This window comes from Ochotona princeps, chromosome 21, assembly GCF_030435755.1.
Source record: "Ochotona princeps isolate mOchPri1 chromosome 21, mOchPri1.hap1, whole genome shotgun sequence".
Lineage (NCBI taxonomy): Eukaryota > Metazoa > Chordata > Mammalia > Lagomorpha > Ochotonidae > Ochotona > Ochotona princeps.
In genome coordinates, this window is record NC_080852.1 from 29,234,581 (window position 1) to 29,258,564 (window position 23,984).

General features: G+C 53.4%; 1 protein-coding gene across 1 annotated transcript; it reads right to left on the reverse strand.

The window, feature by feature from the left end:
* Positions 1–273: 273 nt before the first annotated feature.
* SLC6A20 (solute carrier family 6 member 20) lies at positions 274–23,690 on the reverse strand. Its single transcript, XM_058679175.1, is given in 13 exon segments — positions 274–441; positions 1,157–1,323; positions 2,018–2,242; positions 11,230–11,340; positions 11,343–11,466; positions 12,187–12,313; positions 13,874–14,093; positions 14,096–14,111; positions 18,526–18,571; positions 18,948–18,969; positions 20,231–20,395; positions 22,304–22,372; positions 23,684–23,690. Coding segments are annotated over 13 exon segments (1,467 nt in total).
* Between the last annotated feature and the right edge of the window lie 294 nt (positions 23,691–23,984).

The window sequence follows — 23,984 nt, forward strand, 5'->3', positions numbered from 1 at the left end:
AAACCTAGAGTATTGTATGCAGCCCAAATTAATTTACAGTAATTTTCTGGCAGCTAACCTTTAACAGATCCAGCAAGCCTGCATGGGAGACGGGCCTTGCGTCTAGGGTCAAGGTCCCCAGCTGCCCTGAAGGGAATCTCAACCTCAGATCCAAGGTTAAGAACTCAGACCCTGCGCTGAGCACCTGTCACACAGCTCTGTGATGTCACCACGTGGTGACTCATGACCCACCCTCAGCATGCTTGGGGGAGATGCGGGGTTCCGCACAGGACATCAGGTAGGTGCCTGAGTGGCGTCCCAGGCTTGGTACTGCAGGGTCCCCGTGAGGATGTAGTCGCTCAGGTAGAAGATGAAGAGGCTGACAATGAGCAGCGGGCTCACGACGGCCCATACGGCCTTCCAGTACCAGCTGAGGGGGCTTCTGGTCATAGCCTGTAGGTCCTGGGAGCAGGACAGCAAGTCTGGGTGACTCAGGCAGCTGCTGCCGAGGGTGGCCAGCCGGACATCCTTGCTCAGGACTTCAGTGGGCATGTATGAGGGCTGCTGGGCTGCTCCCCATCTTGAGATTTCTGGGGAGGGTGCTTGAGGGGTGACAAAGTGGATATCAGAAGACAGCTCCCAGTGTGGCCTTCACGGAGGGCACCCAGTGGAGACCAGGCAGCTCCTGGGGACCAGGACGGGCCTGTGTCCAGCCTGGCCTTCCTGACAGGGCCCTGGGTGACTGCAGCACCCCAGTTGTCCCTGCTGTTCTTCAGTGACTGGCCATTAGGAACGTCCCCAGAGCAGAGTCCTTTTGTCCTGAGGGTTCCCAGGTAGGCGCAGTCTAGGCCCAGAACCAATACTGGCCTTTGAAACTGTTGATCAGAAGGATGTGGCGTGAGTGGGTGTGACTGACCCAGCTTGAGCCACAGCCACCTGCCTGCCTGCACCTGCATCAGGTCCTGAGGCTCTCCAGCTGTGCAGAGCGCACTGCTGGCTGTCCGTCTCGACTGGGGCCACCAACTCAGGAATGTCCACAACACACAGGACATCCACAAGCATTCAGGCTAGACCTGGGGTCCTCACGTCCCTTCATCCCACCGCCACTGCCAGGGAGACACTGTAGGAAAGACAGCTGGTGCCATCGTCACCAGGGGCTTCACGGCGGGGCTGGCGCCCCCCACCTCCTCAGCCCGTACACGTAGCACACAGCGACTGCCTCCACCAGGACAATGAGCAGCAGGGACAGTGTGGCCGCATAGTCGTTGAAGATGTCAAACCAGTAGTTGCCAGCCTCCATGGTGAACACCATGCCAACGGCACAGTTGATGAGGCACACCAGACCTGGGGGCACAGGACCGTCAGCTGCCCCACCTGCCAGACATTGCCGGGCCTCCTTACCTCCATCCCAGGCTCGGGAGCACCGTCATAGCATGGCCTCTCTGGTGGCCTGGGCCGAGGGAGCAGAGGGGTCCCCAGGAGTGTCACAACAGGCCCTGGTGCTGATGCATGGCGCTGCCCTGCAGGGCAGCAAGCCTGGTGCAGCAGTGAACGGCAGGTGTGTTCCCTGGGTAGCGGCACCAGGCTGTGGATCGGGGCTTCTGTTCCCCCCAGCCACTCAGCTCCAGAGCTCAGGGCAGCCGAGTCACAGGAGGGACTGGGGCGAGGGCACCCCAGGAGCAGCTTCCCGAGAGGCCTGACACCCAGCCGGGGGGTGGGGGTGACAAGAGAAAACTTAGTGTTTGCCAAGAGCTTGCCTGCTATGCAATCCACCCTTATGCCCCTGAGCCCGGTGTTAGGAGCCCGTCCACAGACATGCAGGCCAAGCCCAGAGTGAACTCTGGCTTTCTCCCAGCGTGAGTGGTTCACTTCCCTGTGGAGCAGACAGAATGCGTGGGGTAAATCACGTGGTCCAAGCCCCCACATTGGATGGAACATCTGGTGGCTTGGTGGGTGAGGCTTCTGCTGCCTTTGGAGCCCCCTCCCGAAGCACCTGATGCCAGAAGAAATTCATCTGTTGTTTGTACCCCACATTCACCCCTCCCAGACCCTGCCTCCTGATCTGTGATGGTCTCCGTAGGCAGCATGCTGGAAATGAACTTGCTGTCGGTCAGAGGGGTGAGGTTGGCCGCCGTGTTGCCCAGCATGCCCCCCACGCCCAGCAGCAGCGGCGTGAACACTGACCACAGCCGCCACACCTCCATGTTCTTGATGGCCTCCGTGTAGACAATGAACGCCAAGCCTGTGTCCTGGACGGCCTGCGCTAAGTGACCAGGGCTCCTACTCAGGGCTCATGAGTCAGCCAGGGATTGAATTCCCTTCTCCTGCCCCAGTATACACACATTCTGGATTAAAGACAAGAAACCAGTATTTGCAGCTTTTCTGCTTCCACAGTTGTGACTGACCAAGTTTGCTGAGGTGGCATGGCGAGGCCACAGCAGCAGGAGCTTGCCCAGCAGACAGACCCTGTGTGGGCAGTGACATGGTGGGGACATGGCTATGCCCACCTAGCCTGCATGTCGGCTTTCCTGTGAGTGTTCAGTCACGCCTGGGGGTGTTCCCTGCCTCCCAGAAGCAGAAACAGCAAAAGAAAAAACCCATCTGGGAAAAGCTCCCCCCCCCCCCCGCCAAATTTGACTCACAGATCCTCACAATTAGTTTATAAATTCATAAGACAGGTCACACACAGCAGGAATAAGAAAGATTCAAGGATCGATGTCAAGGGACCTCCACTACCCGTGACACCGGCATCCCACTGCTCTGCTTCCAGTCCAGCTCCCGGCTAACGCGCCTTAAAAGCTGCAGAGGACAGACTAGGTGTTTTGGCTCCTCTGCCTGCGTGGGAGACCCCGGTGGAGTTCCTGGCTCCTAGCTTTAGCCTAACCCCACACGGGCCCTAGCAGTCATTTGGGAAGTGAGCCAAAAGATAGACACTTTTTTTTTAAGATAGACACTTTTAAAATCTCAGCTTCTAAGTGTGTGTGTGTATACACACACAATATATATATGTACATCACCATACAAATTAACAATGGAATTCAGTTCATGGGTTTAAAAGTAGAACTGGATAGCAATCATTTCACCTGAGAGGGATGGCGGGAGAAAGTAAAGGCCTTGTTGTCTGGGAGGGAAGTCGGGACACCATCTAATCTCGGACTTGAGTAAGTTAGAGGTGCATGGGAAAATGTCAGGGAGAGATATCAGATGTCTGAATTCCAAACAGAGAAGAATAAAGAAGCAGAAAAAGGAGGGGAAAAAGGAAGATGAAAGCGAATACCACAGAGGTGGAGAGTTGAAATAAAACCAAACCACCAGCTCCCCGACGCACAGCCCAGCTCAAAAGCCAACGAGGAAACCAGCGAGGTACCCCAGTGCGAGGGAAGCTTAGACGATGGAAACAAAGGCCCGCTTGAGTCAGCCCACAGTCAGCCCAATGGGGTCTTCACCTTGAAGGCTGTGGTCTGCGGACTGGAACTCTGACACGGGGGAAGCCAGGAGCTGGGCTGAACAGAGAGAGGGCACTGCCTCCTCACCCAGCAGGTTATCTAGCAGTGGTCCTCCATGACACATGAAGACAACCAATCAGCCAAATGCATCAGCTTCCAAAGGAGCTCGCTCACGACCAGAGCCGAAAGCCCTCCCTCAGCCCTGGGTTCCCATGTGGGTGGCAGGGGACCAAGCACCCATGGTCAGCTTCCACTGTCTTTCAGACACATGAGCAGGGAGCTGACTTGGAAGTAGAGCAGCCGAGACTAGAGCCAGCACCTATATGGGATGACAGCTCTGCCCCCTGCGCTACCTGTCCGTACCTCAACCTTGTTCTTCAAGATTTGTTTGTTTATTGGCAAGTCAGACTTTACAGAGAGGAGAGGCAGAAAGGTCTTCTGTCCACTGATTCTCCCCAAGTGGCCACAACGGCCAGTGCTGAGCTGATCTGAACCAGGATCCAGGAGCCTCTTCTGGGTCTTCACGGGTGCAGGGTCCCAAGGCCTTGGGCTGTCCTTGATTGCTCTCCCAGGCCACAAATAAGGAGCTGGGTGGGAAGTGGAGCTGCCAGGATACAAGTTGGTGCCCATGTGGGATTCCGGTGCATGCAAGGTGAGGACTTTAGCTACTAGGCTACCATGCTGGGCCCCTCTCATCCTTGTCCCTGAAGTATTCTTAGAAACATACTCTCAAGAGGCTTCTAGGTCTCTTGAATTTCAATTTATATTTAAATTGAATGTAAAAAGTTTAAAAATGCACCCATAACCACTTTTACTTCCCTTGTGGTAAAAAATAAATACAAGTTTTATTTGTTTATTTATTTATTGGAAAGCCAGATGCACAGAGAAGAGGAGAGACAGAGAGGAAGATCTTCTGTCCATTGATTCACTCCCCAAGTGACCACAATGGCCAGTACTGTGCCGATCTGGAGCCAGGAGCCAGGAGATCTTCCGGGTATCCCACACGGTGCAGGGTCCCAAGGCTTTGGGCCGTCCTCCACTGCTTTCCCAGGCCACAAGCAGGGAGCTGGATGGGAAGTGGAGCTGCTGGGATTAGAACCGGTGCCCATATAGGATCCCGGCACATTCAAGGCTAGGACCTTAACCGTTACACTACCGCACCAGGCCCGATTGCAAGTTTTTAAAAAGAAATGAGATGTAAACTTGAAAAGTGAACATGGGGCCTGGTGGCATGGCCTTGCAACTAAAGTCCTTGTCTTGGACGTGCCAGGATCCCATTTGGGAGACCCAGATGAAGCTCCTGGCTCCTGGCTTCGGGCTGGCTCAGCTCCAGCTGTTGTAGTCACTTGGGGAATGAATCCTCAGATGGAGGATCTTTCTGTCTCTCCTCCTCTCTGTATATCTGATTTTCCAATAAAAATAAAATAATAAATTTTTTAAAAAAAGAAATCATGATTTTAAAAAAAGTGAAAATGCAAAATGGTATCTACAGGTGATAATAGTTTGCTTGGAAAATTAATGCAAATCGTAAACAAATATTAAGAATTTATAAAAGGATTCATCAATGTTGCTAGATGCTAGGTTAACATACAAAAGTCTTCATATTTCTTTTGTAACAGAAATACACAATGGTATATTTCTCCATCTTACTTTGAGCAATCTCAAGAATAAAATAATAAGGTAATAGAAATCAAACCAAAGATTTACCAAGGTTTTCATTTGGAAAATTACTTGAAGATGACAAAGAAAAGGAGACAGACCTTGGGCTGGTACGTATTAGGCCAAAGTTCCACTTGCAGCTCCGGTGTTCAATATGGGTGCCAGTCTGAGTCCTGGCTGCTCCACTTCTGGTCCAGTTCCTGACTTACATTCTGGAAAAACCATGGAGTCTGGGCCAGCAGCGAGGGCTCCTGCTCCCACATGGGAGATCGGCCCGACTCTGGCTGGTGCAGTCATTTGGGGAGTGAACCAGCACACGGAAGATTCTCCCCCACTCCACGTCTCTTCATTGCTCTCTGTAGTTTACAGAAAGAAGGAGAGACAAAGAGAAAGATCTTCCATCTGCTGATTCACCCCGCAAATGGCTACAACAGCTGGAGCTGAACCAATCTGAAGCCAGGAGCTTCTCCTGGGTCTCCCACACAGGCGCAGGGTCCCAAGGCTTTTGGCTTTCCCAAGCCACAAGCAGAGAGCTGGATGGAAAGTGGATCTGCCGGGACATGAACCAGCACCCATACGGGATCCTGGCTCACGCAAGGTCAGGATTTAGCTCCTAGGCTAATCACGCTGGGCCTGTAAAGTCCATTTTTTTAAAATGTTTTATGTATTTATTTATTTTTTTTTTAAAGATTTATTTTATTTTCATTACAAAGTCAGATATACTGAGAGGAGGAGAGATACAGAGGAAGTGGAGCTGCCAGGACTAGAACCAACGGCCATATGGGATCAAGGCAAGGACCTTAGCCACTAGGCCACGCTGCCGAGCCCTTATGTATTTATTTTTAATTATTTTGCATTATGTGACAGTTTCATAGGTTCTGGGACTCCCCCCCACTCCTCCCCATGCCCCTACCCCACAGTGGACCCCCCCACCCCAGTCTCGCCACTCCCAGCTCGATGAGGTCGTTGCAGAGTTCACTGGTTGACACTGTCCATCATAAAATCTTCATTCGCCCATTTTTCACTGCCAACATATATCTGAGATGGTTGATTGACCCGCTCTGTCCTCTGTCTTTTCTTGGCTAGGGTTCTGAGTCCAGCTGTTCATCGCCTCAATCAGCTTGTAGTTGCAGTTCCTGGGCTGGTTCTGTTTTCGGACTTGAGTTGCACTGGAACCAGTGGGTGTTGCAGACCAGGTTGGTTCTGCCCAGCACGCACTCGGCACTTGCATCAGCCAGTGGGAGCTGCTGCCTAGTCGGGGCGACCTACAGTGATCCCCACTAGGCCCATCCCCTATCCTGGTTTACCTGTGTGCATAGCAGACTAGTCCAGTCTGTCCCGTAAAGTCCATTTTTAAAGGAACTTCCAATAGAAGGCTGGTGGATTCCTGTACAGAAACCCCACAAGCAGGAGGTAAAAAGGGACCTAGTCCAAACACTTCCCCCAACAAAGCTCTCACTCGTAAGTCAACATAAAGTGCTGATCTTCCACCACAGGCAAATTCTGAAAATTCAAAGGATTGTTACAGTAAGCCGTAGGAATCTTTAGGAATAGTGGCAGGACCAAGTCATTACTTATCAACAGCAACCTTAAGTATAAACAAACTAAATGTCCAAGTTCAGATACAGACTGCCTGAATGGACTTAAAAATAATAATAAAAGACTACCTGTAATCATGCCTTTCAAATAAAAAGACATAAATCTTAAAAAAAAAAAAACCACAACTATATGCTGTCTACAAGCAATACACTTCCCCTGTAAAGATACACAAAGTGAAAGGATGGGAAGGAAAGTCCCCGAAGAGGAGGGAATCAAGACTGAACAGGAATTCAAGACAACCAGAAAACGAAAATATTGTAAAGGTATAAGCACCTAATGCCAGGGCTCCCAGTTTTACAAAGCAAATGTAACTGGATCTAAAGGGAGACAATCTTAAATAAAATAGGATTGGGGAATTCGACACCCTACTTCTTCATTTATAGAGAAAGATCTTCCATCTGCTCGTCCACCTCCCAAGTGGCCACAAAGGCAGTGCTGAGCCGATCCAAAGCCAGGAGCCAGGTATCTTCCGGGTCTTCCACACGGGTGCAGGGTCCCAAGGCCTTGGGCCATCCTCTGCTGCTTTCCCACAAAAGCAGGTTGCTGGAAGGGAAGTGGAACAGCCGGGATAAAAACCAGCACCCATATAGGATTCTGGTGCATGCAAGCCGAGGACTTTAGCCACTAGGCTACTGTGCTGGGCTCTTTATTTGTTTTTAAGAAATTTATTTTTATTGGGAAGGCAGATTTACAGAGAAAAGGGGAGACAGAAAAACCTTGTATCTGCTGGTTCACCCCCCAGTGGCCAGAGCTGAGCCAGTCCAAAGCCAGGAGCTTCTGAGTCTCCCACGCAAGTTTAGGGTCCCAAGAATTTGGGCCATGCTCTGCTGCTTTCCCAGGCCATAATTAGGGAGTGGGATAGGAAATTGAGCAGCTGGGACACAAACTGGCATCCATAGGAGATGCTGGCACATGCCGGCAGAGGATTAGCGAATTGAGCCATTGTGCCAGTCCCAACACCCTAGTTGCGTCTATGACCAGATCAACCAGACAAAAAAACCAACATAGTAACAGAGCCAATCTATGCTCTAGACCAAACGGATTGATTAGGCATCCACAGAATATTCTAGCCCACAGCTGTAGAACACATACTGTTTGCCTCAGTGCAGGCAACATTCTATTCTCTAGAATAGACCACACAACAAGTCAACAAATTCCAACGTTAATACCATATCATGTGTCTCTTCACCACAATGGAGGGAAACTGGAAATCAACACAGAAGAAATACGTGGAAATACAAATACGTGGAATCTGAACTACATGCTCCCAAATAGGGATCAGAGGAAATCAATTCCTTGAAACCGCCGAAGATGAAATCACAATAAAACAAACCTGAAGGCACGCAGCAAAGGAAGCGCTAAGAGGAAAGTCTGAAGCAAGAAGTGTTTTCTACACAAATAGGGAAAGTTTCAGGTAACTGAACCAAGCAACTCAAGGACCACAAGGGAACACATCAAGCCCAAGAATAGAAGGAAATGAAAAACAGAAATCAAATAACCCAAACATAAAATTTTAAAACTACATAAAAGACCAGCAAAGGGGCCGATTCTGTGGCACACTGTGTGAAACTGTGGCCTGTGATGCTGGCTTCCTACACACACACAGGTTCAAGGCCCAGCTGCTCCATTTCTGACCCTGGGAAATCCTAAGATAAAGAACCAAGTGCTTGGGTCCCAGGCTCCCGTGTGGGTTACCTGGGTGAGGTTCCAGGCTCTGGGCTTCAGCCCGGCCTGGCCACGGCAGTTGTGACCGTTTGGGGAGTTAAACCAGATGATGGGTGATCTCTCTCTTTCTCTCTTTGTAACTCTGCCTTTCACATAAATACATTACAGAATAAATATATATATTTTAAAAGCAGTGCAGCGAAAAGCCAGTTTTTTGAAAAAAAAAAAAAAGATGATAAACCATTTCCAGTTAATCAAGGAAAAATTCTAGAAGACTGAAATCAATAGAAGCAGAGATCGAAAAGGAGCCATTACATAAACTGATACCACAGGGTCGAGCCAGGTTTAGTCGCGACAAAAACCAGTGCACAATACGGAATGCCAGGGTGAGGTTGCCTGTGCAGATGTGACCGCAGCACCCAACCAGCACGCGTGAGAACCAAGAAGGGAGGGGGCAGAGCCGGCAGGGGGAATAAGGGGGGGTTCCCTTGCTGGACAGCTACTCCCACTGGAGAGCGTGGGCTGGGATGGGGACAGACCAGACTAGGCAGGGCTACAACACCTGTGTGCCTCATGTGGCCTAGATCAGGGAAAAGCCAGGCTGGGCTGCTTATTCCTGTGGGTGCAAGCATAAATTAGAGTGGGTGAGGGTTGTTTGGGCTTAGCCGCAGCATCAGCTGGCAGAAGCTGGCACTGGGGGGCTAATTCTGTCAAGTCAAACCACAGAATGACCTGGAAAGTGCATAATCCGGGAGTGAGAGCAACCTGGGAGGGAACTAGTGGGCTCCTCCCCCTTGGGTTACCACTCCCACAGGAGGACATGAAAACTAGGACAGGGGCTGGCGTGGCTAGACAGAGAGGCACTCAACAGCATCTGTGTGGGCTGCATAGGGGAGCTGGTTAGATGGAACTAAGCTTCAATACCCATCGACATGTATGAGAGCCAAATGGGATGTGGGACAGACTGAACTACATCCAGTCTACTTGGCTGCTCCACTTCCCATCCTGGGAAAGCAATAAAGGATAGCCCAAGTCCATGGGACCCTGCGCCTGCGTGGGAGACCCCGAAGAAGCTCTGGACTCCCAGCTATAGGCTCAGCTCCAGCTGTTGCAGTCCCTTGGGGTGTGAAGCAGAGGACAGATCTGCCTCTCCTCCTCTCCGTTGATCTGCCTTTCCAATAAAAACAAACAAATCTTAAAAAAAACTTCAAGCACATTCTTCACAAAACTAGAAAACAAAAATCCTAAACTTCACACAGTAACAAAAAAAAATTATTTGAAAGGCAGAGAGCAAGAGCGAGCTTTCACCCCCTAGTTCATCCCCAGAGGGTTGCAGTGGCTGGGCCTGGGCCAGGCTCAAGTCAGGAGCCTCAGACCCACTCAGCCTCCCACATGGGCGGCAGGGGGACAAGCACTTGAACTCTATCCTGCTGATTTCCCAGGCGTAACAGCAGAGAGTTAGATCCAAAATGGAGCAGCAGGCACTAGAACCAGCACCCACACGGAATGCAGGTGGCATTTTAACCAACAGCACTACAACAATCAGTTCCAGCAATCTTTTTTAAGATGTATGTATCCTTATTTGAAAGGTATTTACAGAGAGGGGACATACACACACAAATAGAAGTAGAGATCTTCCATCTACTGCCTCACCTTCCAAATGGCCACAATGACCCACCCAGCCAGGACATGAGCTCACACCCATGAGATATCAGGGAGAATTAGCCTATTGCTCTACTATGCTGGTCCCACTGGCTACTCCACCTCTGATCCAGCTCCCTGCTTATGGGCCAGGAAAGCCATGGCTGATGGCTCAACCTTGTATCCCTGCACCCATGTGGGAGATTCGGAGGAAGCTCCTGGTGCCAGATTGGCATAGGTCCAGCCACTGCAGTCATGTGGGGAGTGAAAAAACCAAGGATCCTCACTTTCTAACACTATCTTTCAAATTAAAATACTGCTTTAAAAATTAATTAAGAATGGCTATCGGGTCCAGCATGGTGGCCTAGCAGCTAAAGTCCTCACCTTGAATGTGCCGGGATACCATGTGGGTGCCGGTTCTAATCCCAGCAGCCCCACTTCCCTTCCAGCTCCCTGCTTGTGGCCTGGGAAAGCAGTGGAGGACGGCCCAAAACCTTGGGACGCTGCACCCGTGCGGGAGACCTGGAAGAACTCCTGGCTCCTGGCTTCGGATTGGCTCAGCTCTGTACATTGTGGTCACTTGGGGAGTGAATCATTGGATGGAAGATGTTCCTTTCTGTCTCTCCTCCTTTGTATATCTGACTTTGCAATAAAAATAAATCTGAAACAGAAGAATGGCTATCATGAAAACCAAACAAAACAAAAGTACCCCACCAAATGCTTGCAAAGTTCTGGAGAAAGGGGTATGCAAGCATTGTTAGTAGGAATGCAAATTGGTGTAACCATTATGGAAAACAGAATGGATATTTCTCAAAAAACAACAAATGGATCTACCGGAAGACCCAGCTATCCCACTGCTGGGACTACATCCAAACGAGGTACCTGCATTCTCAGGTCTATAGCAGCTCAATTCACAACAGCAAAGATCTGAAGCCCACCTAGATGCCCATCAGCTGAAGAGTTAAGAAAATCTTCATGACGGAATACTTCGTAGCCACAAAACCTGAAATCTGCACTTTTGCAACAAAACAGCTAGAACTGGAGTTCATTATTTCCATAATATACACCAGACAAGAGATTTAGCATGGGCTTTCTCCCATCTGAATCCCTGCCAGGCACACAGGGAAATGCCTGAGGCCTCCTGCTGGCTGGGGTGCAAGCCTGGACCAGGCCTCCTGGGGAGGGTTCTGTCCCCTCCGCTGACTTCCTGCATGCCCCTGGGGCTCAGTGGCCCAGGTTTATTTCTTCACGCAGCTCTCGTAGTTGAAGGTGGCCTTGAAGCCGTAGATGGAGAAGGTGACGATGCTGGCGAATATGGAGGTGAAGCTGTTGATGAGGGAGACGATGACCCGTGCATCTGGCAGTTGTTGGAGGGCTCATTGTAGCTGGCAAAGGCGATCAGGCTGCCGAACCCCAGGCCTAGACAGGATAAGTCTGTATGGCCACGTTGATCCTTGGGGTTGGCCAGCTGCTGCACCTGCAGAGCCGGGGGGACAGGACTGAACGAGAACCTAGATGCTGCAATCCCAGGGGAAGAGAAGGGTGGCACATCCCAATCCAGTTGGCCAGTCTGGGCTAGCCCATTGCCCAGCAAAGAACTATCTGGCTCTCCGTGTCGGGTTCTCCAGGGCAGCCTGACCACAGGAGGTACAGTAGATACAGTAACCACACAAGAAGCTCCAGATCGCCCTCCAGCCTGGCAAGTGGCGTGGCCGCTGGAGTGGGCCAGGTACGGGTGGGTTCCAGCATGGACATCTGCCTAGGGAACAGATGAGCAGCCACTTTGCAGATTGGTAATGTCATTTTGTCTCCAGGGGTAGAGCTAAATGAACGACCTGTCCTGATACAGTAGCGCCCTCTACTGATCATAGTACAAATGGGGAATTTCCTGGCCATGAGAGGTTGCAAGAGGGCTGGGGAGGAAAGGCAAGCCCGGTTGGTGGACAACATGGGAAATATAAGTGCACTTCAGCCAGAAGTCACGAGGCAGACAGTGGGAGAAGTCAGGACTGAGTGAGCAGGTTCTGGGAAGATCCTGAAGACTATAAATAGAGCGGGCTGGGGATCACCCGGCTGACAAGGGGATCCAGGAACCTGGTGATCCTTAGCCCTCCCTGTGTACAGCAAACTGGGTATCACCCTTTCCAGTCCACAGGAAGCAGCTGGATGAGCGAGGGAGTCCCTGAGCCCCCATCACCCACATCCATATCTTAGGAGTGAACATGTACATGAGGCCGTTGGTGGCTCCGTGGAGCGTGAGGCCCCTGATCAGGTAGATGAGGAGCACACAGTAGGGCAGCAATGCTGTAAAATACACACACCACCTGTGGGCAGCGGGGGACAGAGTCAGCCTCCTGGAGAGACAGGGACAGAGGCCGACCCTGGCCTGTGAGTCCCCAGCAGGTGCTGGGCTCTCAGGCTGCACCTCGGCTGCTGACAGCTGGACCAACCACTGGCCTTCTTGGTGGGTCACAGGCTGGGATTCGGGGCTGGAGGGACACAGCCATGCACATCCATGACCACCAGGACATGTCAGATTGGCAGGGAAGAGAACAGGTAGGGAGGCTCTGATGGGACTTGAGGGAGCCCCCAAGGTACACCAAGCACATGGAGACTTTGAAAAAGGTCAGAAATGACCATGCAATGAAAGTACAAGCAAGGAAGCTTCTTTGTGTGGGGGTTCCTGAGGAGTCTGGATTCGTGAAGTACCCAGCAGGTGGCCCATGTCCCTATGGACCCTGGATTCCCACTGGGGCAAGGTGCTAGCTTGCCAAGACCTCCCGAGGTTTACTGTGTGCAGTCCTGCACTCTCCCACCACGGGGTGGAAGGCAGTGGACAGAGCAGTCTTTCATCATCACTCTGAACTGTGGTCAGGAGCGCCCGAGCAGAGTGAGAAACTCACCCAAGATGGCCAGACATCAAGTACAAGTGCAGGGGAGACCTGGGAGAGCAGGGCACCTGGCCTGGGACCTGCCGCAACTCCAGGGACTGCGGGGAGAGAACCCGCGTCTGTCATTCTTGGAGGACACAGAGGGAAGCCCTGGGGGGCTCCTTCCTTCCCCCGAGGTGGGCAAGTCTCCCAGAGACTCTGCAAGTACTAACCAAGGTGGCTCCCTGAACTTCCCTTAAGTGGGCAGGAACACTGGGGGTGGGCTCACATCACATCATGTGCAACAGTCAAGTGTGATACACTCATGACCATGCCTGGGGGAGAAACAGGACATTCCTACAAAGGAGGCACAGAGTCTGACACGAACAGAGCCATGGGGGCACTTCTGTCCCAAGGGGGCCGCAGCATATGCAGAGAAAACAGGTGGTAGGAATAAATACTGGGTGGGCATGCCCCACACTGGAGCGCCTGGGTTCCCCTTCAGGCTCTGCTCCCTATTCCAGCGAACACACACCTTAGAAGGAAGCACGTGATGGTTCAAGAGCCTGGGCCCTGCTATCCATACGGGAGACCCTGATGGACATCCTGGCTCCTGGCCACAGCCTGGCCCAGGAACAGTCATCGTGGGTATTTGAAGAATGTAGTGGTAGTTGAAAGATTCAGCTCTTTCTCAAGCAAATATTGATTTTTTTTAAACACAAGGACTGATGCAATTGCACAGCATGACACGTCCTTGTTGAACACACAAGCGGGGGGCCTCATGGCATCTCCAAGGAGGCAGAGATTGGACAGGCCTCCTGGATCCCACTCAGGAGATCCTGGCAGACCCCAGTCCCAGCAGCACCACGGGCACCCTGCATCCCAGCAAGCCTCCATCTCTGCCTGGCGCAGAAACACCTGCTCCCAGGCCCCACCTACCTGCCAGGTCCTTCCCACTTCATGTTCTGCCCACCTGTCAGGTCCTTCCAGCCCCATGCCCTGCCCTTCCCCCACACCCCGCCCACCTTCCCAGTGGACTCAGGGCCACGCAGGATGCACAGGTACACCACGAGCCAGGCCAGAATGAGGCACAGTGCTGGCTCCCACTGCAAGCTGCTGCTCTCCTGGATGGACGGCGAGATGTTGAGGGTCTTCCGGTACCAGAAGTACTGCGTGGAGGTCGCCTTCTCGCACTCCTCATCCTAGCCCATGTGGTTCTCATTCAGGGCACACAAGACCACGACACGGGGTCCTGTAGGGCCAAAACCAGTGTCTTACAGGGCCATGGGGCTGAGGTCACAGTCATGGCCGGGCTGTGGGAGGTGGCCCTGGAAAGAGGTTGTGGGAGGAGAAGGAAAGGCAAGAGGAGGGTCCCCTGTGGACAGCATGCAGAAAGGGGGGATGGGCGCTCGCTGACTATAGCTTGCACTGCTATGGCAACTGCTTGCCAGCCCTGCTGAGACGGTCTACCAGGGAAGTGACTGCCCTGGGCTTCGGCCCAGTGATTGGGTGGCTCAGTTGGCCCTTTTGGTCAGAAACAATCCGACTGGATAATGACTCCAGTGCTTGGGTCCCTACCACACACACTGGAGACAGAGTTCCGGGCATTTGGGAAGTGAACCAGCAAACAGAAGAACTTGTACTTGCCTGCTCACTAGCTCACTTGCTCGCTCTGTCTCTCCTTTCCCTTTCAAAGATAAACAAATGGATAATTTTATTTAAAAAAAAAAGCTTACTCTATATAACAATCTTAATAATAATATTTTACAGAGATTTCTTACGTAGGGTCAAGCCTCAGTCAGACACAGGTAAAGTTTGGTTTCAGGGACATCTTGGAGTTGGGACCCCGAAGCACCTTTGTTCTGCACATTTTGGGGGACTATGATTTGAGTCATCCCACATCCAATCTTTGCCTACCCCTCCCTGCTTCTGCCACCATGGCCGGAAATGAAGGTCCTCCCCAGAGCGTCCTGCAGCATAAAGTGGTCGAGGAAAACACAGATCAAAGGAGAGAGCGAGCTCACGAGACAGCCATCTGTGTTCTTCCTCATTTCCCCTGCATCATTCACAGAGCACCTCAAGGCACAGCCACCGCCACAGGCTGATGAGGGCGGAGGCAGAGAGGCCAAATGGGGCCAGGCTCCTGGGGACTGAGCAACAGGCACGCTGGGCTTAAGCCATCCTGCACTGGGCTTCCTGTTCACAGCAGCCAAACACGTTCCTGTCTGTAAAAGTCATCAACACAGCAAGCCACTCCAGCTCTGCTTTGCCTTGCCAGTCATCAGCCTAACCTAAACCCTACAAGCCTTCGGGGCGGTCGCACGGGCTGCAGGACCCATCAGCTTCAGGGCCCTCTCCACGGGGCAGAGGGAGGACCCCCCAGCAGAGGCTAGTGCATTGGCAGGGCCTGAGCGCTCCATTTCCCAGCTCCATAAGCTGCAATGAACTTTTTCCATTAGTCTCTTAAAATAATTTTGACTCAACCATGGTTGTCCGCATTCATTTGTGCCGACTCAACCACAATTGTCCTAACAAAGTTCTTGAGCTTTCAAAGGAAGATTTTCACAAACAAAACAACAATAACAAAAAAACTCACTTGTACTTTTTTTTTTTTTTTTTTACAAGTTCAAAGATTCAAAGACCTGGCAACCTTCATTGTGGCACAGTGAGTTAAGGGCATATGTGTGACACCGGCATCTCATATAAGCACCCACTTCAAGTCCTAGCTGTTCCACTTGTAATCCAGCTTCCAACTAATAGGCCTAGGAAAGCAGTGGAGCACAGCCCGCGTGCTTGGGCTCCTGCGTGTGGGAGACCCGGATGGAGTGCTGGGTTCCTGGCTTCAGCCTGGCCTAGTCTGACCTGTGTGGCCACCTGGGCAAACAGTCAGCAGATGGAAAATGCTTTGTGTCTTTCCTTCTACCTTTCAAACTAATATGTAAGTATTGTGATAAATACATGAAAACCAAAAGACTTGGAAAGCATTTGTTTTTTTAAAAAAGTGATCTGATTTCAACTGCCTTTTCTCTTTTTAAGATTTATTTATATTGGAAAGTCAGATCTACAGAGAGAAGGAGACAGAAAGATCTTCCATCCACTGCTTCACTCCCAAATGGCCACAGTGGCCCAAGCTGAGCCAATCCAAAGCCAGGAGCTTCTTTCCAGTGTCCCACGTGGGTGCAGGGTCCCCCACAAACCAGGATCTGGATGGGAAGTGGAGCAGCCGGGACACGAGCCAGTGCCTCTATGGGATCCCTACGGATGCAAAGTGAGCATTTAGCTACCAGGCCACCGAGCCGGGCCTTCAACTGCATTTTTATAGGCTTAATTCCTGTTAACAAAAGCTGTCAGATCTGTGTGTATGTGTAAGGATGTCTGTGTGCGTTGTGTCTACACAGCATCTCCTGAGGATCACAAAGTGTTTACACACTCACATAAATGAAAAACTGTGAACAAATACTACTGCCGAATGTGCCAAGAAAGGAGCTAAGTAGAGGGAGAGAGATGAAATTATAAATCTAACTGTATTTGTGGCGAGCAAAGCTCAAGAGAGACAAATTTTCTGGTATGAGAGTCGTGAGGTTCTTGTCCTAAGATGTCACAGCTGGACCGGAAGCTAGCAAAGCCCCGACGGCGGGGTGAACCAAGCCACGCGGGGCTGAGCGAGTGGGCTCTGCAGGACCAAGCTGCCGAAGCACACTGGGTGGGCTCAAGGCCGGGGCAGTCAGAACAGAATTACTGACAGATTTGCTAAAACTTGAGTGTTAACACAAGGATATAAAATCAGGGACTCTTTCTGCTTTTCAAACAGGGTTTCCTTAAAATATCAATGTGCCTTGAGTCTGGCACAGTAGCCTAGCAGCTAAAGTCCTTGCCTCGAACTCGCCGGGATCCCATATGGGCACTGATCCTAATCCCGGCAGCCCTGCTTCCCATCCAGCTCCCTGCTTGTGGCCTGGGAAAGCAGTCGAGGATGGCCCAAAGCCTTGGAACCTTGCACCCATGTGGGAGACCTGGAGGAGGCTCCTGGCTCCTGGCTTCAGATCAGTGCAGCTCCAGCCATTGCAGTCACTTGGGGAGTGAATCAATGGATGGAAGATCTTCCTGTCTGTTTCTCCCCCTCTCTGTATATCTCACTTTCCAATTTCCGAGGCTTACAGGGGATAAGGAGAATCCTTGGTTCCTAGGAACTCAGGATACCAGAGCCTCTGCGAAGCACGCCATGTTAGTCGAGTCGGTTTCTCATCCGCCTGCCTACACGGAAGAGCCCTTTCTTACTGCACGTTTGCACACAATGAAGTTAAGACTCAATTTTCCCAACTGCTCTTTTGGGGGAAATATTGGTTTCGTTTTTTTCCATAACTTATGCTTCTACAAAAACGGTAATGCGTTGTATTAGATGGCCGCTCGGAGATTCTGAATCAGCCTAATGCTGGGAAATAAAAAATCAGGTTTTTCAAGAGAAACTGACATGCAGATTGGATTTTTAAAAATACTCTTCTTGATTTTGTTTCACATTATCCCTGATAAACTAAGTATCTGTGGTCCAAATTCCCTCCGGGTGCAAGCCTTTGAGATAAGAGCTCCTGCAGAGAGAGAGAGAGAGCAAAATGTAACCTGGCCGTGGGGCTCCAGGTAATCCAGCCACGAGCCACTCTTCCCAGACCCCACAGCCGTAAGGGCTGTCACCGACGCCTGCCTGTCTCCCTAGCCCTCCCTGGCACACCGAGGCCCCACCAGTGCTGTAACTGGGCCAGCTCCAGCCCCTGCTGAGGGCCAACAACAATCCAGCTCCCAGCTAGCCCACCAGCAACGCATCAGGAGAGAAGATCAAGCCGAGTGGAGAATGAAAACCGTCACAGTTAAGGTGGAGTTGCTGACGTCAGCTCTCACGGAACAACAGCCAAGCCAAGAGCTTGTGCAAGAGGTGTTCTTACCCATGGTCGCCCACTCCTAGGTCACTCAGGAAGCTGACCCACTCACTGCCACTCGCAGTGGCCACTGCCTCACAGCTGTCTTTGCCATCTTGCTTCCGGTCCACAGACTCCACCAAGCTAAACGCACAGCCCTGGCTCAGCCTGCCAAGGCAGCACAGCCGCCTGACGCCCTCCTCTTCCCTGCAGTTCCAGCGCCAGCTGCCCTCCACCTCAGAGAATGCCTGGTTGGTTTCTCACGGAACCCAGGACTTCCGCTGTGCCCCCAAGCAAAGCTGCCTTTTGCTTTTCTGCTCATGTTGTCTTGCAGGTTCACAACCCTCCTCAAGCACTGGGCTCCAGAAAGGCCAGGGCCTGGTCAAGGACGCACGGGCTCCCCGTTTGGGGCCAACTCAGTCCTAACCTGGAGGTCACACATGCTTCCCAGGTAGTCACATAGGAACTGTGGCTGGGACAACCCCTGGTTCCCCTGGAGCCAGCTGCACTCCTGGGAACCTGAGAACCAGTTTAGCTCTGTGCCTGACCGTGTGCACCTGGCTGCCAACAGCCACTTTCCTGGGGAGGGGGCGGGAACAGCTTCACCTCTCCTACCGGAGACCAGCGACTATGGGGTTGTGCTGTGAAGGTTCAAAAGTGCCCTGGGAGCGGTGGGCACTTGTCATTTGCACCCCTCCCGGCCTTGCTGGCTGCCCTGGTCCCCGCCCTGTGCTGTAACGCAGACTTGCAGCTCACCTGGAAGGAGTGAAAGAGGTACTTGAAGAACCAGGCGTTGACGACGCTAGGAGACCACCACGCTGGCGCTGGCGACGCTTGCGAGGAAACAGAGCGCATGCTGAGGACGCCCTGGCCCCGGCCTGGATGGGGTAGTGGCCGTCCCAGCCTAGACAAGTGCCCCCAGACCCCCCTGCACAGCTGCACAGGGACACCAACACGCCCTTCTCCAGGGGATTGTAATAGACAGGCTTGCGCAGCTGTGAGCACTTGGCGAAGCTCCTCCCCTCCCACCAACTCCGCTCCCATAGTCTTGGGGATGGTGACTTCTTTTTCTTTTTCTTCCTTTGCTTTCCTTTTTTTTTTTTTTCTTTTTTAGATGTGGAATGCCAGGGAGGTTGCTAAGAATTTCACGTGACTTTGGGGGCTCACACCAGGGCCACTCCCATTTCATGGAGGAGAAAACTGAGGTACGTAGCGGACCCAGGACCGGTGGCTAAGTTGACGCAGTGCTAGGATTCCAACATCGCAAAGTGCCACATACACTCCCTGTGCCCCACGTGACAGGTGCTCCCTCCTCGGCTTACCCGAGGCTGAAGTGCTGAGATGAAACCCGCCCGGTGGTGGCAGAGAGCTGGGGCATAAAGGGGCCAGAGGTGTGGAGGGGAAGGGAGTAGGGTGGGAGCGACTGGGGGAATGGCCCGCCCTGGTGGAGCCTGCAAGGACTTCGACTGCAAGGCAGCGACAACACCGCGGCTGCTCTGAGCTGACCCACCCCAGCCCTCGGGAGCTACCAGCCTCAGCTCTGCCTCCACCATCTTCGCTGGGCACTACCTAGAAGTGTGCTGCCGCTACAAAGCCGCGCTTTCTGGCGCCGCCGGCTCACAGTTCGCTGCTAAGCATTCACGAGGGCGCACACCTGCTGGTTCTGCCTCAGCTGACACGTCCTGTGCCTGGTTTTGGATTTAAAGAGCCCTCAAAGCCGAGTGTGAAATGTTGGTTTCCAGTTGTGCCATGGGGAGGTTAGTGGACCTGCTGGAGGTGAGGCCCGGCAGAAGAGGTCGCCAGGTCCTTGGAGGTGCCCCCTGGCAAAGTCCTCGCCCAACCATGACCTTGGGCCGGGCCAGCCTCCTCCTGTTTCCCCAACCCCTGCTTCACCATCGCTGAGTACACCCGCAAGGTGCCACGTCAGAGTCACAGCTGCCAGGAGTCGGAGTTGGTTCAGGAGCTAATGGGGAGGCCACAGGCACCTGTTTTCTGAGTGTGGCACTCTGCTTACCCCCGAAATGCCACTCTGCTCTTCTGCGTGCTTCCTGGCCCGTCCTGAAGGAGTCGAGGAGGAGGCGCCAGCAGGCCCTGCCACTGTGCACAGGCACTCACCGAGCAGAGCTGTACCAGCATCCTGGTCAGGAAGAGCGAATGGCCTGGCCTGTTGGGGCACAGAGCAGGTGCTCACTAGGACAGGAAGCCATTACCGGGAGTTCCTGGCCAGGACTGGGAGTCACACACAGGAGCTGAGCTGCAGTGTGGTATCTGTGTCCCCAAGGACAGGCGTGCCCCCTGTTTATTGCCCTGGGGGTAGGAACCTGGCCCCTCCCAGCCCTCCCTCCCCAGCTGGTTGTCCTACCAAGGGCTCTCTCCAGGGCCTAGTGCTTGCCCCTGAGCAGAAGCTGTGCTCAGGGGTTGTTGTCCCCATCCAGGGGTGGTCTGGGGTCCCCGGATGGGCAGGTTCTTGCAAGGCCCTACATACCGACTCCGCTGAGGTAGGGGCTGATGGTCCTCCAGGCGCCGATGCTGCCCTGGCGCATGCGCTGCCCCACGGCCAGTTCCAGGTACAGGAGTGGCATCCCCTCCACCAGGAGCATCACGATGTAGGGGATCAGGAAGCTGCCTGGAGGTGCGGAGAGCTGAGAGCCAGGCCTCCGGCCGTGAACTCTCCTCCAATGTCTGCCCAGCCTCAGCACCAAGACTGCCTCCCTGCTCACCCACTCCTCCTGCCTCCTCCCCAGTCTTCCCACCTGGCCACATGGCAGCACCTAACCTCCCTCACCCGCCTGTTTACCGGAGACTCACCTGTCTGTCCATCCATGCACACATCCAGCCATCTGTACTTTCATCTCTGCTCATCCACGTGTCCGCTGGCCTATCCATCCATGGATCACAGGCAGCCAGGAAAAACAGTGGTACTTGTGCCGTGGCTCAACAGGCTAAACCTCCACTTTCAAGCATCGGCATCCCATATGGGCACTGCTTTGTATCTTGGCAGCTCCACTTCCCATCCAGCTCCCTCCAGGGGGCCTGGGAAAGCAGTGGAGGACGGCTCAAAGCCTTGAGACCCTGCACCCATGTGGGAGACCCAGAAGAAGCTCTTGGCTCCTGGTTTCAGATTGGCACAGCTCCGCCTGTTGTGGCCACCTGTTTCTCTTCTCTGCATATCTGCCTGCCTTTCCAATAAAAGTAAATAAATCTCAATCCCACTGTTCCTGAGGAGCCGTCGACAGACAGGTGGTCGTGTGCGGTGGGGAGCTGAGCTACAACCCCTCCCCACTGCTAAACCTGATGGTGCTGAGGCTGGGTGGGCAGCTCTCCCTGGGCATTCCCTGCCCAGCTGACAGCTCCATGGCAGTGGACCTGAATCAGGGCTGGCAGGGACAGGCAGGGCTTGGGATTCAAGTGGAGACCCTACAACACAGCACAGCTCAGGGGTGGGAGTGCAGAGAACAATGACAGTTGGCTGGGAAGGCGAACAAGACATGCTGCCCTGAGCGCCCGGGTCACTGTTCACAGCTGCAGCTCCCAGGGCCACTTCTCCCTCTAGCTACAGTTCGCAGCTCCTGTGATGGCGCAGGGCCCTGGGCTCCCCCTCAGATGCCCCAGGGCAGCATACTCTGGCAACTGGCTCAGGGTGCACCATCCTAGGCAAAGCTGAGACCCAAGCCGCTCTCCCCCAACCCTGTTCCTACTTTGGTTACTTCCCAGGGATACGGGGCCCAGGAGGACAGTGGCTGGACAGCAAGCCCCTAGGCCACCCCTGGGAGGGAGAGAGGCAGTCACATGAGGGGTGTGGTTTGCAAGGGAAGGCTCCGCTTCTCTCCCAGGTCCAGCCTTCCTGCCTCCACCCCAGGTTCCACCTTCCCAGCCCTGTGCGGTGGGGACCCGACTAGCCCTGTGGCTTCCTTCCTTGCAGAGACTGTATCTGCCTGTTACCAGCTTCCCATCCACGTGGCCAGGATACTGTGACCCTCGGTGGCTCCCAGCCGTGCCGCACCTGACAGTGCCCGCAAGTGTGCACAGGGTCCGTTGGCAGCCAGGGGCATGGGTGGCCTCCATGGTTAAAAGGTAATTTGGTAACACGAAAGGTGTCAAACAGTAACCCCAGCCAGTCTACAGGGGTTGCAGGGCTGGCTGGGTGACTGACAGGTCTGGGCAGCCTGCCCACTGCCCGCTGAGCGGGTACGAAAGCCAGGCCTGGTGCCAGGCTTGGGTGCTCAGGGCTCTCTGCCATCCATCACATTGATGGCCGCCACTCTCACTACTGTCCACGTGGACAGCGAGGGGCAGTTGCCTGCAAGCATTTTCCAGCCAATGACATGGAACACCAAATCCTCACCCCAGACCTGCTTTAGGACAAAACATCCGCCAAAGGCTGCCAGACCAAATGCACATCCCCAAGCTACCAGCAGGGGGGGACGGTGTTCCTGGTGCTGGCTCAGATTCCTTGGTCATGCTGTCCTTCCCCTCCACCCAGTCCTGACGGAGGAGCCCCGTGGGCTGACCTTCGCCTGGACGTGGCACTCACCTCCGCCGAACAGCTGGCCCAGGCAGGGGAGGCGCCACATTTTGCCGAGGTCCACGGCATCGGAGATGCCTGGGAACAGGCCCTCTCCAGGGTGCAGGCTCCCCAGCCTGGGGCAGGGAGGCCACCTGCACCCCAGAGGGCTCCATCCGCACCAGGTCCCTTCCCGCCTGCAAGGTGGGAAGCTCTCCCTTCTGGAACCCGGGCCACTGCTCTCCTGGCCCTTTCTGCCCTCCTGGGCCCTGGAATCTGCTGTCCGTCCCCACTGGCCCTGGCCCTGCCCCTGTTCCCAGAGACCCGCTCCCTGCTGGCCTGGACCTAAGGTTGGCCATTTCAGGCCTCTCCCTCCCACACACCTTTGCTTGCTGTCAGCCCTGAGACACCCAAACACCAGGGTTTGTAGGCTCTCCTGATGGCTGTTAGTGAGCGAGTGGGACTGTGAGAGCTCCCGAGGGAGGGGCTCTGCACCCAGGCCCCACCTAGCCTCATTTGCAAAGGAAGCTGAGACCTATTGGGACTTCCTGGAAGATTGTGTCCCCTTCAGATAAGGAGGGGGGTACACCTGTATGAATTCCTTGCTGTTTAAACATGAGAGGAAGGCAGGAGGGAAGGCAGGGTGGAAAATAACACTGAGCTTCTGGATGTGTCTAGCAATAGAGGTGGGATTTGTTCACTGAAAACACACTCTCTTCTCTAAGTGAGAGTCGGCGCCGGCGTCGAGGGGGCGAGTGATGGAGAGTCAGCCCTCCCACGCTGTGGCTTCAGCTGACTGGGAAACACACACACGTGCAGTTTTTGTCTTTATTCTTTAAGCAGTCTAATAGTGATGCACCCAGCATCTCCCTTCTACCAGGAACAACCGTAACTTCGTGATCAGTTTAAGCGCACAGGAAGGAAGATGTGTGTGGCTTCCACGCAAACACACGTGCCCCTGTGTCAGGGGTGCCTGGTGCTGCCTCCACGTACAGTGAAGGTTGGCTGTGCATTGAATCTGGGGGTGGGGGTTGATCCGTCTCATTGCCATATTTCTTGTCCTTTGCTATTGTTGTTTAGAAAAGCAATCTGAGGAGCAACCAGCAGGGGGCAGCTTTTTTTTCCCTTGGCAGAGTGGAGCAGTTCCAGGCAGGCATCCAGATAGGCACACTGCCTCTCTACACCTAAACACGTCCACGGTGCTGCTGCTTCCAAAGGTTTTCGGGGTGTGTTGGTGATAAAGACACTCTAGAGTTTCGTTTCAATCCTTTCGTTCACTCTTGTGGAATCCTTCCAGAACATTACTGTTTAGTTTCTGAGAGTGTTGATTTAAATCACACAACGCTAACTTTGCAAGCCTCTCGGGGCTCCTGGAGCGACTTTCCAGTTCCCATTTGGAAGCCCACTCACACTGCATCTCCACGGCCACGGGGGTGCTTTGGGCATCAAGTACATGTCGCCAGGTCCCACACAGACCCCTCAGGAGAGTTCTGGGGCCCTGCCCTTCCTTCTGGCTCCCCTCCCTCCCTTTCCAACGCCAGGGCCATTGCATTCACTGATGCGTCTGCCTGGACAGATCCCTTGGACAGATCACTTCTCTCTGTCCATCCCAGGTCCCCTGAAACTCCCAAAGTATGTGTGCGTCGGCCTCTCTCCCGTCCCCTGATGCCCATAGCGTGTGCCACTGTGGGTCTGTTAACTCTCCAGCCCC